This window comes from Cornus florida, unplaced genomic scaffold (assembly GCF_030987335.1).
Source record: "Cornus florida cultivar Cherokee Brave unplaced genomic scaffold, ASM3098733v1 CherokeeBrave_3.0.0_Hap2_Chr09, whole genome shotgun sequence".
NCBI classification, from domain to species: Eukaryota; Viridiplantae; Streptophyta; class Magnoliopsida; order Cornales; family Cornaceae; genus Cornus; species Cornus florida.
Window position 1 is genome coordinate 40,106,736 of NW_026775579.1, and position 14,818 is coordinate 40,121,553.

The following is a 14,818-nucleotide window of genomic DNA, read 5'->3' on the forward strand; positions in this document are numbered from 1 at the left end:
GAATAGTACCGTATTTTTTTAGCACCGAACAGCCAGCCATGGTCACTCACATGTGGCACGATCATGTGTGAGTGATCGTTATTGTCCACTATAATCTGACAACCATGCCGTATTGCAAAGAATCTTAACTCATATTTTCATAATTTGTTATTGCAAATCCCTGAAAGGATCAACACATTAAACCGTTTAAAACCCTGGGATTGCATCATTCAGTCTCATTTCTTAGAGTTTATGAACCTTACGAGATCGACGCTAAGAGTAGCATTACTTTGAGAAAATCAAATCACAGCTGATCATGAATTATTAATTTGTTTCCATTTCAAGAAGAAAATTTATACATTGTACAACAAATTTCTCATGCCTCTCAGCCTTGGGGTAAGAGATCAAAACACCAGTACTTGGGGTTGGCAAACAATTTTCCCGACTATCGTGAGTGATGAGACTTGGAGAAATGGTAAGAATTTTAAAAAAGAAAAGGCAGGCTATCAAACTGTACACACAAACAATAAAATATAGTGTACAGTCTCTTTTATTTTACAGTGGTTGGAAGGTAGGGACCATATCTTTTCCAGCCTCAGATCAATTAACAGTTTCCGCTGAGTTAATTGGAAGATCTTTGGGAAGCAAGGGAGAACCAATCTGCACAAAATTGTTTGGAGTTGCCGATCTTTTGCAATTCTACACGAGCTGATTGTTTCCAAAGAAGTACTTGGAGAAGTTCAAAACATCCCAGGGTTAGCTTCTATGTTGATTTGCTGAAGGGTATTTGTTTAGCTCCTCCCTCCACAGCCTCTCTCCATAACCTGTACCTTACTCCAAGCTTATCATAGGATACCGGCCAATTCCAAACATTCGCCCCTTTCAGCATCCGATCCTGTTGGCCAACTACAAGCCGTAGATCCTCGTTCAAAACCTGCAATACATCACACTCAGAATCTAGCCAGAAAGTCGAAAAAATAGGAGGAAGAATGAAAGACTCCCTTCACCTTTTGGGGAAACTTTCATTCACTCAAAAGGTAAATCAAATCGATTTTGCAGAAATAAGACGGGTGTTTTGAATTGTTTGCACTCAAGTGGAGTCGAAGCTGTAGACCTAATGCTTCCTGAGCACCACGGCCAAGTGACTTACCCACTTGAGCCAACCCCGTGTGGTTGTCTTTAAGGTTTTATGCATTTAAAATGTGCCTGGAGGTGTCTTCAATGAGCCTCATCTCAAGCTATGATCATGGCCCAATACTAATGACTTTTGGATCACTCTAGCATGTTAAATGTGTAGTCGGGCAACTTCCAGTTAAAAATCTGAGTACAAACCCAGATCCAAGTGATCATGCACGCAACATATTTCCACCTCTGTCCTAGTGGCTTTGGGTCTTAACTTCCAAACTCTAGGTGAAGGATTCGAGACTGGTAGAGAAGAGAAGGAAAAAATTTCTACTAGGTCTGTCAATTGAAATGTTATCTAACCATGACATTTCAATCAATCACTACTACTCTCAACTTTTTTACCAGGCCTTGGAACTATCATGCAGTACAATAGATATATGAAAAAGGTTACTTCTCTAGAACTTATTTTTACCTGCTCTGCAAAATACCTCCACAGGTACTGCATGAAAGGCACATGCTTCAGCATGGGAGCAAAATCCAGTGACATTCTGTATAATAACCTAGTCTTGTGTCTGGACGAGGGTAGGCACACATGAAGTTGGTGAAGATGCGTGGAGCATTGCTCGGTGCTCTGTCCCTCCAGTTTTCCAGGCTTCGAGATTCCAATGGTTGATAGAACCATACAAGGTGGTCGAAATTCCATGTCTATTGGATAGGGGTCCCAGTATCCTTGGAGGCCAGATGTGGGCGTCAAAAATTTCACAAAGCTGACAATACAAATAAGCATGCAACATTATGATAATATTCCAAAGCATATCTTGTAAGCATCTGAATCTGGGAGTTACATTGAAGAGCTTTTGTAATGCAACATTCCATTTTCTTTCCATAGCATTTAAAAGACTAAATTCTGTACATATGAAAAGAAAAAGGAAAGTATTTGCTTTGATGCTAATTCAAAGGCTAAAATATTTTTTTTTTCTTTTTTTTTTTTTTTTTTTTTTTGCTGTTCAGTTAAATATGCATGGCTGGGTAATGATTTAAAAAAAAACTCCTTTTACTGTTTAAAATGTAATAATCATTTTAGTGAATACTGAACAAACCTGGGAACACTCCATCCTTTGGCGAAGGTTGACGTATGAGTGAAAGGGGCATGTGCAAGATCCAAAAGGTTGTCCAAAAGTAGTCCATGTTCAACTGGAAGTTCCATTACAATCTGACATTCCAAATGAAATCAGTATGAGACAATACTTGTGTCTTTAATCAGACCCTTTAAACATGCTTTGGATGCTTGCACCAATTGAAGGAATCAAAATGCATCTATAACAAACCTCGGCATGTACTTTAAATCCTGCAGGAGGTTCTAAAGACGGAATGGTCGATGTTGGAGGGTCACTGCCTGGCCAAACCCAAATCATTCCCTCTTGCTCAAAACATGGCAATGCTTTAATCTTCACATTAAGTAATTTCGTAGATGGCATTTTCTTGCATTTTCCATCAGTGGAGTACTCCCACCCTGAAGTTCATCCAGTACAGCATATGAGAAATGTGTAATCTTATCATCTAATTTTTAATAACCATTTAATCATAGTAGAAAAAAAATGTTAATGAATCATGCATTGCATAACATTATCCTCTTATTAGTCAGTATTTTTGTTAGATAGTGCATAAACATTGATTATCTCCTTTTACTGCTGCTTACCATGGTAAGGACATGTGATGCGACCCTCATTCACTGAACCAAGGTGAAGAGGACATGCTCTATGAGCACAGGTGTTCTGAACACATCCAGGTTCCCCATCTTTCCCACGGAAGATAACCCACGGTTCCTCAAAGCAATCAATTGGGACCTGAAATAGAATAACAATACGGAAATTAAAAAGGTTATCAGGTATTCATCAAGGTTTGCCATGCCATGACATTGATGGCATCACGATTATTTCAATACAAATGAGACTGCAACTCCAGCAATTTATTTCGTTTTACTTTTTCTTTTTGATCGCATCCACACCATTTGTTCTGGTAATATGGAAGGTAGCTGGATGATCAGTGTTCCACACATAAAAATGAATCACAGATTTTAGAGACTCAACTTACCATGGTGTCATCCTTCAGGTCATTTGAGAAAGCAACAGGGTACCAGAAGTTCTTCAAATGGGGGTGGTAAGGTTGAACAGGACCGGACACGTTCAGGCTTTTTTTTCGGGGCATCTTGCTTTTAACAGTATCCAAAGTTTCTGTAGAAGTACTGGGAGAAGAGGATGTGCGGTCGGATTCGGTGGTGTTTCTGTCTTGCAACAGCTTATCATTAACCAATGTTTCCATGTATGCTAGCTTATCCAAAGCAGTGGAAACCCTTGCTTCAGATATATGAACCTGTCATTATTCATGGATCAGAGATAGAAGTGCATGAGTTTGATTGTCTGATAAGTTGAACAATACAAACTACAAATGATTATGAGATTCACACCTGTTTGTGAGCTTTTGCAAGCTCTTCTTGCAACTCTGCAAGCTCCCTCTTAAAGGTGCCAACGGATTTGAAATCGCGGGCCAGAGGGTTTAATACATCTACAACCTACAACCATATCAGTGAAAGTGAGGAAAACCACAATAACAATTCAATTTTACAATAATAATATAAAATAAATAAACAACAACAGCAGCAAAATTGGTATTCAGGATCACAAGAACAATAAATATCAATACTTGGAAGAAAATGAATAATAACTCAATGACATAGAAACCTTTTCATGAAGGAGCATGATTGTAAGTAGATCTTGCCGGGCTCGCCAATCGCAGTACTGAATATCAAATCTAGCCACTTCTAGAGCTTGATTTGCATCCAAGAACTTCCCTTTATACTGAGGCACTTTGGACCTCGGATCTTCCACATCAAAAATTGCACTCCAAACGCTCTTTTTGTCCACTAATCCACCTTCCTCTCCAAGTATAGCAAACACTCCAAACCCTCCTCGGACACCCTGCAATCCCATGCCCAGCACAGTTTTAATATAAATCAACTAACAAGTAAACTAACTACCATTTCCTTCGGGTTAAATAGGTAACCCTATAAATTCAGCAGAGAGACATTAAAATCACAACTTCTTGTGACTGAACAGTTGCTTACAAGTCAACCCAACAATTTTTTGTAAAACAAAAAAACCACCCTGTACTATATTTCTCTTTATATTTACGAGATAAATATATTATTTTACCAGCGAAACTGTAAAAAAATACTTCATACTCTAATTAAGCCACAATATGACACTCAAAACAAATTATGTAGCCAAATTATCTGCTAGATTTTGCAGGTCTGTAGATTAAAGACAATAAAAAATTACAGCTTTTCAATTGAGTAAACGCATGTAAGCCACAATTTCCCAATTACATTAAAGTTTTCTTCAGATCTCAAAGATACCCAGACAAGTTAGAAACATTTGAACATTCATACTTTACGGGTTCAAATGAACAATTAGCTACTACAAAATTTACAAGTCCATTGAATTGACAACATTTTCCTCTATAATTAGCAGCTTCCCAGATAAATTCATCAGAAAAAAAAACATATCAAATGTCACACCTTTTTTGGGTACTTAGTACACAATCTCTTCTCTAAACCAATTTTTTTATTTTTTTTTATTTTTTGACAAGTAAAATTATCATTTGGTTTGGATATTTCAAGAACTTGTATTACTTTACAAGCAAATAAATAAAATAAAAAATCAAATCAAATCAATATGTTAACACTCATAAGTAAAGAACTTCTGGAAATTTTTTTTTTTTTTTTTTCCAAGTTACATCTGAATTTGCTTTTCATGTGCTACCTAACAAATCAAACAACTAAACTAAATTAACCACTAGATTTAGCAAATACCCAGATAAGCTTAACATTGATAAATATCAAAGATCACACATATCAGTGTTGATTACACAACCAAAGCTGTAATTTAGCTAACAAATTAACCAAGTCACTTGGCTCTATAAAAACAAAAATAAACTAAAATTTCTTCTAGAAATAGCAAGTACCCATATAAATATAGCAAACACGGAGGTAGAAAATCTTACCCTTTTGGTGTTAAATTTGGGCGATCGATAGAAAGAAATGGGAAGAGAGAGAGTCGCAGCAGCAGCCAAGGTGGACATGGCTGAGGGAAGCTTTAGAGAGAGAAAGAGAAAGAAAATGGTGACATTTGTAGAGAGAGAGATTTATGGTAAAAGGGGATTTTGTTGATAAGAGGTTGGTATTGCGCGCGATCTCAACTGGCCTCCTGTGGTTTGACAAGTGGAAGAGCGTGGGACTGCTCTGTTTCACTCATGGCAACTCCTCCAACCACATGCTCTCTGGCTTGTGAGTAAATGTATCTTCTCCTTGTGGGGCTCTTTATCTTGCCAACTCGGATCAACCAGATATCTTTTGGGTTCTTTATCAACTTTGTGTTTCTGTTTTTGATAATGTTGCTCTTATTACCTTTAAAATTTTAAAAAGAAAATGTTTTCGAGGAGTGTGTTATTATTATGATGAGCTTGTGCTCTCGTGTGTTGGACTGGTGGATTTGCTAAATCCCGCATTGGGCGACCCACCATTGGCCAATTATATCACGGATTACATTGGTTGTGTGAGAAAAGTCATGTCATAGTTGTATACACCCAATCAAAATGAGAAATTATTAAATTGTGACCAACATTTGATGAACCACTTAAATGCAAACCACTTAAATACAGATTTTATGATTGTGAAAATAATTCTACAAAAGTATATTAATAAATTACAAAATTTTATGATTAGAAATTTCATATTAAATTAATCCACCAAGTGTTAAATAGACCAAGACCATTTAATAATTTCTCCAATCAAATACTCTTGTAACATATTATCTTGTAACATATTAATTTTATAAGGGACAATACGTGTCTACTCATCGGTGAGTAGGTGATCTCTACTGACCGCTGATGTGATCCAATTACAAATGTACATAGCGCCTCGAGAAAAAAATAATCTATTTAATCATTTAAAATTGAATGAGTCTTGTGTCTGGTTTATTGACCATAGTAATGATTAAATTCATTTAAATGAGTCATCTGTATGGCACTAATCTTTATATTAAGTGTTGTGCTAGATTTGTAAAAATTTTAATATTAACCTCAATGAAGCTATGTTGATCAAAGTTACGTTCCAAGCATCCAAATACACATGGAAATAACTCAAAAGTCAAAGCATGAAGCTTTCAAGTTGACTTGGACCTCAAAGGTCAAGAATGCAACTCAACGCTGAAGGAAGAAACCTAAAGCTCAATGATTAAGGCCAATACTTGAACAAATGGGTAGAAAGGTTAGTGAGTGCTTATGATTCATGTCAAAGTACTTATGAATTCTTTTTGAAGCTCATCTCTATAGGATCATACATATATGCTTCATTCATATCTTATTTTGATCTTTAAACCATCTAGAAATAGGTTACAAACTTCAATGGTCTATTCATACTTGACATAAATGGAGTACAAGGCCTAAGACATCTCAAAGGTGGTCCTTATTTGAATTTGGGAAGTTTTTAACCGCCTGGTATATCGATTGGTAGATGTCTTAAAACAAGGCAGTAGGTATGCATTTTAGAACCCACGTTTCAGTCTCCTAGTAGAAACTATTAACCTTCTGGTTTCATAAGTTCGGTCGACCAAAACAACCATTTCAGGCGACCGAAAGTACTAGGTTCGAAATGCAATGGCTAATTTTGCATTTAATGCTCTCCCAACTAAATCTAATAGCCATTTTCAACAGATTTTCTCTATAAATAAGGCTATGCATTTATGAGGAAGACTTGCAACACTTGAGAGACGTTTATGAGCATTTAATTCACCATTTGATTTCTCTCTCATTTCATTTAATAAACTCAAGTTTCAACTTGGTTTCATGTTTATTCTAGTCTTGTGAGCTTGTGATTTATATATCCATCTTTTGAGAGAGACATTTGTACACATAATCTTTTTATGAACTTCTTCAAAGGGTTGGCTTGACCCAAAGGGTTGGTGTAACCCAAGGAAGCCTAAAAGAAGATTTTTCTCTTAGCATCAAGGAAGGAAGCAAGTTTGCTTCGTTGTAAAGGTTTGCTTTCCATTCAAAAGTATAAGCCATATTAGATTTGGGAAAGTCACAAGAGGGATCTTAAATCAAGGAGTATGAATTCTGAACCTTGCTAAATCGTTGTGTGGTAGTTTGAAATCTTTCTTCCCTTATCTCATATTATATATATTTTGCTTGCTCTGTTCTATATTGTTATATTATCTTGCACATTTTATTGAGATATATGCTCAAGTCTTGAATATATTTTAATTCAAAAAATTAACCATTGTTTGTCAAAGACTCTATTCACCCCTCCTCCCCCTCTAGAGTAACAAAAACACCTATACAAAGAAAAGTCCAAGTAATAACTCGACACGTGGCGTAATACATCTCAATAAGGAATGAGGCACGTGGCAAGTCAAGTCAAAATCAAATTGAAGCAAATCAAGATTAAAATCAGTATTAGTAAATAGAATTATAGCCACAAAACCAATGGGTGTGGCCTAGCGGTATCAACCCCTTTCTTTCCAAAGAGAGGTCAAGGTTCAAACTTCAGTGGAGGCATGTGTGTAAGAGTACCAACTAAAAAAAAAAAAAAATTACACCCACATAAGAGAGAATTAAAGAGAAAAATCAACAAAGTAGTTGTAATATTTTTTGTACAAATAAGGGAAAAAAAATGTGAAGGAAAGGTGTCAACTGCTATTAAGAATTTTTTAGATCTAGAACTTTTTCCTAAGCAATAATAAAATTATTCATTCTCCTTTTAGTGTGTGAATTGCTTTCTTTGACTTTTCATAGCTTACAACTTTTTGAACTTACACTTTGGCACCATTTGTGGGAAACAAATGAAACATTCCTACAAAATTAATGGTAAACCTATGTTCCAAAATGGTGGCCAGAGAAGAAAGCTCATGCTAACAAGAAGAAGTTATGTAAACACGCTAGGAGGAAATGCAACAGCAATTCAATGCCCTGTGCAGAGATAATGAAGACTCCAAGCAAAGGTTGAATGAGCCAAAAGTCAAAAGAACCTAATTTCACCAATAGATGAGCATACTGAATCTAGTCACCCCTCCATTTGAGGCTCGCATCGAAATCAAAATCGGGCCATTCATCAGTAGAACATCCCAGTGAACAATCAACCGGGTTGGAAAGCCCAGATGCAATGGGAGATCGGTGTGCGGATCATGGAACTGAAAGCTCAGACTCATGCCAATTTGGTAACACAAATAGCCACCAAATTGACCCAGTCACCATTCACCAACGAGATCACCAAAGCCTGAAATAAAAAAAAGTTCATCATGGCATTCGATGGAATCCCTGCCTCTGCTTTCATTCTTATATATCTCAAGGAAAGTGATATCCAGACCAACTTGTTAGCCCTATTTGTCAAAGTGAAACAATTAAGGTCATTAATGACCTGAAGTAGGGCCTAAAATAGGGTCCCACTTCAGGCCTAAAATAGGGTCCCACTTCAGGCCATCAATGGCCTTAATTGTTTCACTTTGACAAAGAGGTCTAACTAGTCTGCTTGTCATGACTCATATCTCAATTCATTCTTCCTTGACATCAATTTAGTGCACTCTGTCTCGTTTGGCCATGTCCGAAAAATATCTCTAATAGATATGGATTGTATCTTCAAACTATATTGAGCCGATTATACTTACACCTAACAAGTTCTTCGAAATGTGATCACTACTAAATATGGGTTGTGTCGTTGAACTGTAACCGATTGTACTTGCACCTAACAAGTTCTTCGAGATGTATTGACATATGATTTGCCGAAAGGGTAAATAAAATTGTATGATCAAAGGCATACTACCTCACTTCACTAGTTTAGGTGTCAAAGGACATTAATTCTCAATTTTTATTTTTAATTTTGAGATTAATACTATTATATTTTGGTCATGAATTACATATGATTACAAAATTGAAATGGACATGGACTTTTAGGTTGCGTTTGGAGGACCTTTCAAAATAAAATTAAAAAAATTATAAAAAAAAAGTCCTTTTATTATAAGGGACTTATAGGAATGACTTCGTTGGAAGGAATTTGATAAAAAATAATAATAAATAAATAAATATAAATAAAAATAAAAAAACGTTTGGTGAGCAAGGTGTGACACCCCCAACATTTTCCACGCATAAGTTGATCAGGCTTATACACGAAAAACAAGGGATATCAAAAACAATTGGCAATATACAAGCATGGAATACAAAATGATGATAATAAAAGAATTTAGACAGGAAAGGAACACTAAATAATACAACATCCATTCATCCTTTATTTAAATACAGTACTCCATTACAACTTGGAAATCCTATATCAAGGATCCCTAAATATAAACCTAAGAGTTCAACGTCAAAAGTAAATAAAAACTGAAACTGAAGTAATACATAAAACTTCTACCTTGAACTGGATCGTAAGAGTAGATGAGTTCGGATGGTGGTCCCACACTGCTAACCTCAACCTTGGAACGGGTACTGACCGTATCCTGAAATAACAACAATGGTGGGTTAACCCCACGAGCAAGTCCTCTCTACTATGACCCAAATCAGAGAATCAAATAAATTAATCATTATGAATCGGATGAGTACTATATCTGTATACATCCTAAGGGAACTATCCAATGTATAACATGACCTCAACCAGAATAGACGGTGATCACTTAGACTCACACTAGGTGGTTAAGTGTTGCCTTTCCCTACCCGGGAAATCAGCTATTATACATGGTGCACGGTACTGACAACACAGACTATAACGAACTACACAATGATAACACCTCTCAAAGTACTGATGAATATACTGAGCATATAAATTAGGCAACACATGCCAATAATATTACTAAACATACTGAGCATGTCAATTAGGCAACACATGCCAATAATATTAAACCACATACCCCGACAGCCACACATCTGTCTATAGCAACGAATGCATAAGGTATAAATGAGTCTAAACTTATTAGCCAGCTCACATGGTTCTATATGGCAACACATCCATGTAATATAAATGCGACATAATTTAAACAGTCCATTTATTCTCTGAAATGCACACAGCATAATAATCATGGTTGATATATGATTAACAGTATAAATATCCCATAACATCTAATGGATAACTTATATGACGATAACCGTGACATTATTAACAGTACTAATGAATACCATTTAATAAAATAATAACACCACCTATAGTAATGTTGTTCAAATGAATCACATTCATATCCGTACGGTAAACGGGCCAATTAAGGTTTAGAAATATTAATCGGCCATAATAATACTTAACGGGTATTGAAATAAAAATTTCGTGGCCCGTTAAACCCGTAAATACCAACACCGTACCTAAAAATCCAAGTTTAAGGCTCTGGAATTTACAAAACAGGCCCTAGGGGTAATCTGGTAATTTCCAGCAGCTGACAGGGCCCCTCACGCGCCCCCACGCGCCGCCCTAAGCTTCCCCACGCGCAGCCCAATGTTTTCCACTCTCTCACGCGCTTGCACGCGCTTCCACGCGCGTCTGGAGAGTTCCACGCGCGCGCACGCGCTCCCACGTGCGCGTTAAAGGCTCCTGCAGACGTGGCGTCCTCCGGTTGGTTGGCTGCATCACCTTTCCTACATGCGCGCCACACCGGACCAATCCACCTATGCTCCTTTCATCCTACGACTGATGATTAGCGCGCACCATCATATGGTGTCCCGCGCTACACCGAATCCATCTTTTAATCAATTTCCCATCAACCGGTCATGGATCCATGCGCACACAGGGTACCTTGTGCCGCAACACACCGGATTGCTCCGGTCTTCTTCCCCGCTGCCGGCGACCGGAAATCTCGCCGGAGCCGCGCCGGAAAATGCATAAAATTACCGGAAAATTCTAGAAAAATCCCTGAAGCCTTAAATAATTATTTTTAGCTAGATTTAATTGTATAGGATAATAATTAAATATCTACCATCCTAAATAATTAAAATTTTATTAATTAAATAAACTAAAAATAATAATTTATTAACTCCTAACATGCTCTCAAGGCTCCATAATAATTTAAATAATTTAAACAATTAATTTATGGATTCAAAGGGGAAAAATAGATAAGAACTTGCCTTTTTGGATTTAAAATAAATCCGCCGGTTGTGCGTAATCGGGTAAATTTTTCCTACTCCGGTCCAAACTCCTTTCTTTCTCTCTCTTCCTTTCCACACTTTTACAATGGCTCACTAGAATTTATAATTTGTTTCTAACTCCCTTTCTTTCCTTCTAAGGTAGGCTAGCTAATTTATATACAATTTATATAATATAAATATTACAAATATCTATTTTTGCATTTAATTAACCACATTCCCAACCATATGGCTTTAAGGCAAGCAAGTCAAGTCAAGCAAGATGTCCTAAGGTTCAACTATGGGAATGAAATCCTATCCTAAGATTTAATTTCTTCATCATTACATTGATTTAATACTATTATTATTATTATAATAATTATTATTATTAAACTATTACAATTATTATTATTATAAATATTATTATTATTATTATTATATTATTATTATTATTATTATTATTATTATTATTATTCAATACAAATTAAATACTTTAATTAAATAATAATAATTAATCTAAAACATAACCAATAAAAATTTCAAAACTAATCATTATACTATATAGAACATAAAAATCAATATTACATGCACAAATAAATAAAATTAATTAACTAATTTAACATATATAATTACAAGGTAAATAAATCTACACATTTAAAGAATTAACCTAGCACAAAATTAATTCAAAATTAATTTAAATAAACTCTTTAAAATTACAGGGTATTACATTCTCCCCCCCTAATAAAGGAATTTCGTCCCCGAAATTCACTACATACCTGTATTAAAGAGCTCTGGATACTTGGCACGGATAATATCTTCCCGTTCCCAAGTAGACTCTGTAGCACTATGATGACTCCACTGTACACGTACTAATGGAATAGTCTTCGTGCGCAGTATCTGATTCCTACGATCGAGAATACAGTAAGGTTGTTCCAAATAGGTTGCATCGGGTTGCAACTCAATCTCACCCACATCAATGTGTTGATATCGATCTTCTTCCCGTAGAAATTTCTGCAGCATGGATACATGAAAAACATTATGTACCCTATGAAGATTATCTGGTAGAGCCAGACGATAAGCTACTGTCCCAATCCGATCCGTAATCATAAAAGGACCTACAAACCGAGGCGATAACTTACCCTTTGACCCAAACCGCATTACTCCCTTCATAGGAGAAACCTTAAGCAAAACCTGATCACCAACCTTAAACTCCAAAGCACGAGTTCGACGGTCAGCATAACTTTTCTATCTGCTTTGAGCTGTACGCATCCGATCCCTAATGATAGCGATCTTTTCTGACGTGTCCTTAATAAATTCAGGACCCAAAAAGCTGTTCTCACCAACTCCAAGCCAACAGACAGGAGACCGACACGGTCTGCCGTACAAAGCCTCAAATGGTGCCATACCAATAGTTTTTTGATAACTATTGTTATAAGCAAACTCTGAAAGCGGCAAATATTCCTCCCAATTGCCCTTAAAATCAAGAACACATGCCCGCAACATGTCTTCTAAAATCTGATTAACTCGCTCAGTCTGTCCATCTGTCTGAGGATGATAGGCAGTGCTAAGATAAAGTTCTGTACCCAAAGCCTGCTGAAAGCTCCTCCAAAATCCTGATACAAACTTCAGATCTCTATCTGATACGATGGACAATGGTACGCCATGAAGTTTCACCATTTCTGCAATATACAGCTTAGCATACTGTTCTGACGTAAAGTTTGACCGAACAGGCAGAAAATGAGCGGACTTGGTCAATCTATCAACTATGACCCAAATAGAGTTGTGATTATGCTGTGAAGTAGGTAATCCCTCTATGAAGTCCATGAAAATACTCTCCCATTTCCACTCTGGTATGGGAAGTGGCTGTAACGATCCTGGCGGTTTCTGATGATCAATCTTAATCATCTGACAGGTGCTACATTTAGAGACAAAGATAGCTATATCTCTTTTCATGCCGGCCCACCAAAACTGGCGTTTCATGTCCTGATACATCTTGTCTCCCCCTGGGTGTACAGAGAACTGAGAAGTGTGTGTCTCTCTCATCACAACATTTCTCAAATTGTCAGCTGAAGGCACAATTAAACGTCCCTTGTACCTCAATCCTCCATTAGTCCCTACAAATTAAAAAGGAACATCTCCGGAGGCTAACTCTGAAACCCGATCAATACACTGTTGATCTGAGAGTTGCGCTTGAATGACCTGATGAATGATAGAAGGAGTTACTACCACACATGCCATAAAAGCGTCTGCTAACTCATCAACAGTCTTCAAAGCATCCCACTCTGTTGCAAACAAAGCTGAAAGGTTGACATAGGGTCGACGGCTGAGTGCGTCTGCTACAACATTCGCTTTCCCTGGATGATACTGAATAGAGAAGTGATAGTCTTTCACGAACTCCAACCATCTGCGCTGTCTCATATTCAGTTCCCTCTGTGTGAACAAATACTGTAGACTCTTATGATCGCTAAACAATCGAAAAGTCTCCCCCAAAAGATAATGCCTCCAAATACGCAAGGCAAAAACCATTGCTGCGAGCTCTAGATTGTGAAGCTCATGAGGCTTAAGCTTCCTAGACCAATAAGAAACTGGTCGCTCTTCTTGCATTAACACACAACCCAAACCCTTCAGAGAAGCGTCAGTAAATACTAAATACTCGATTCCACTCTGAGGTGTGGCTAAGACAGGTGCAGAAGTTAACTTACTCTTCAATTCAGCAAAAGCAGTCTGACAAGAATCATCCCATACAAATGGTACATTCTTCTTAGTCAGATGAGTAAGTGGACCCGCAATTTTGGAAAATCCCTGGATGAACCTGCGATAATACCCTGCCAATCCCAGAAAACTGCGAATCTCTGTCGGTGAGGTAGGCTGTCCCCACTCCATAACGGCCGCAACCTTGGCTGGATCTACTGCTAACCCTTCTTCTGACACTACATGACCCAGAAATTTGACCTCTTTCTGCCAAAATTCACACTTCTCAAACTTCGCAAATAACTGATGTTCTCGAAGTGTTTGCAACACTGTGCGTAAATGTCTGGCATGGTCTTTCTCCGACTTAGAGTAAACCAGAATATCATCAATGAAAATAATGACAAACTGATCTAAGTACTCTCTGAATACTCTATTCATCAAGTCCATAAAGACAGCTGGAGCGTTCATTAAACCGAAAGGCATAACACGAAACTCGTAAGATCCGTACCTTGTGAGAAATGTTGTCTTTGGAACATCTTGTTCTCTGACTCGTAGCTGATGATAACCAGACCTTAAATCGATCTTTGAGAAGTAAGTAGCTCCCTTCAACTGATCAAACAAGTCATCAATTCTGGGCAACGGGTACTTGTTGCGAATAGTGACCTTGTTCAGTTCTCTGTAATCAATACAAAGACGAAGAAATCCATCCTTCTTCTTGACAAACAGTACTGGTAAATTTTTCCTACTCCGGTCCAAGCTCCTTTCTTTCTCTCTCTTCCTTTCCACACTTTTACAATGGCTCACTAGAATTTATAATTTGTTTCTAACTCCCTTTCTTTCCTTCTAAGGTAGGCTAGCTAATTTATAT

The 14,818-nt window shown here is 37.1% G+C and overlaps 1 protein-coding gene across 1 annotated transcript; it reads right to left on the reverse strand.

Annotated features, from left to right (window-relative positions):
- Positions 1 to 290: 290 nt before the first annotated feature.
- LOC132273716 (chlorophyllide a oxygenase, chloroplastic) lies at positions 291 to 5,322 on the reverse strand. Its single transcript, XM_059774761.1, has 9 exons — positions 5,167 to 5,322; positions 3,846 to 4,082; positions 3,572 to 3,676; positions 3,199 to 3,477; positions 2,804 to 2,951; positions 2,433 to 2,617; positions 2,205 to 2,317; positions 1,577 to 1,871; positions 291 to 913 (listed from the first exon to the last, which is right to left on the reverse strand). The coding sequence occupies exons 1-9, from the start codon at positions 5,242 to 5,244 to the stop codon at positions 743 to 745; spliced, it is 1,611 nt and encodes a 536-aa protein (XP_059630744.1). The 5' UTR covers positions 5,245 to 5,322; the 3' UTR covers positions 291 to 742.
- Between the last annotated feature and the right edge of the window lie 9,496 nt (positions 5,323 to 14,818).

Bases quoted from the DNA above. Each gene is read 5' to 3' on its own strand.
- LOC132273716 (XM_059774761.1), bottom strand. From the start codon at position 5,244: ATGTCCACCTTGGCTGCTGCTGCGACTCTCTCTCTTCCCATTTCTTTC. The intron at 2,318-2,432 runs GTTTGTTATAGA...TTGGAATGTCAG, and splicing joins GATTTAAAGTACATGCCGAG to ATTGTAATGGAACTTCCAGT. The intron at 914-1,576 runs GTAAAAATAAGT...GATGTATTGCAG, and splicing joins GGAGGTATTTTGCAGAGCAG to GTTTTGAACGAGGATCTACG.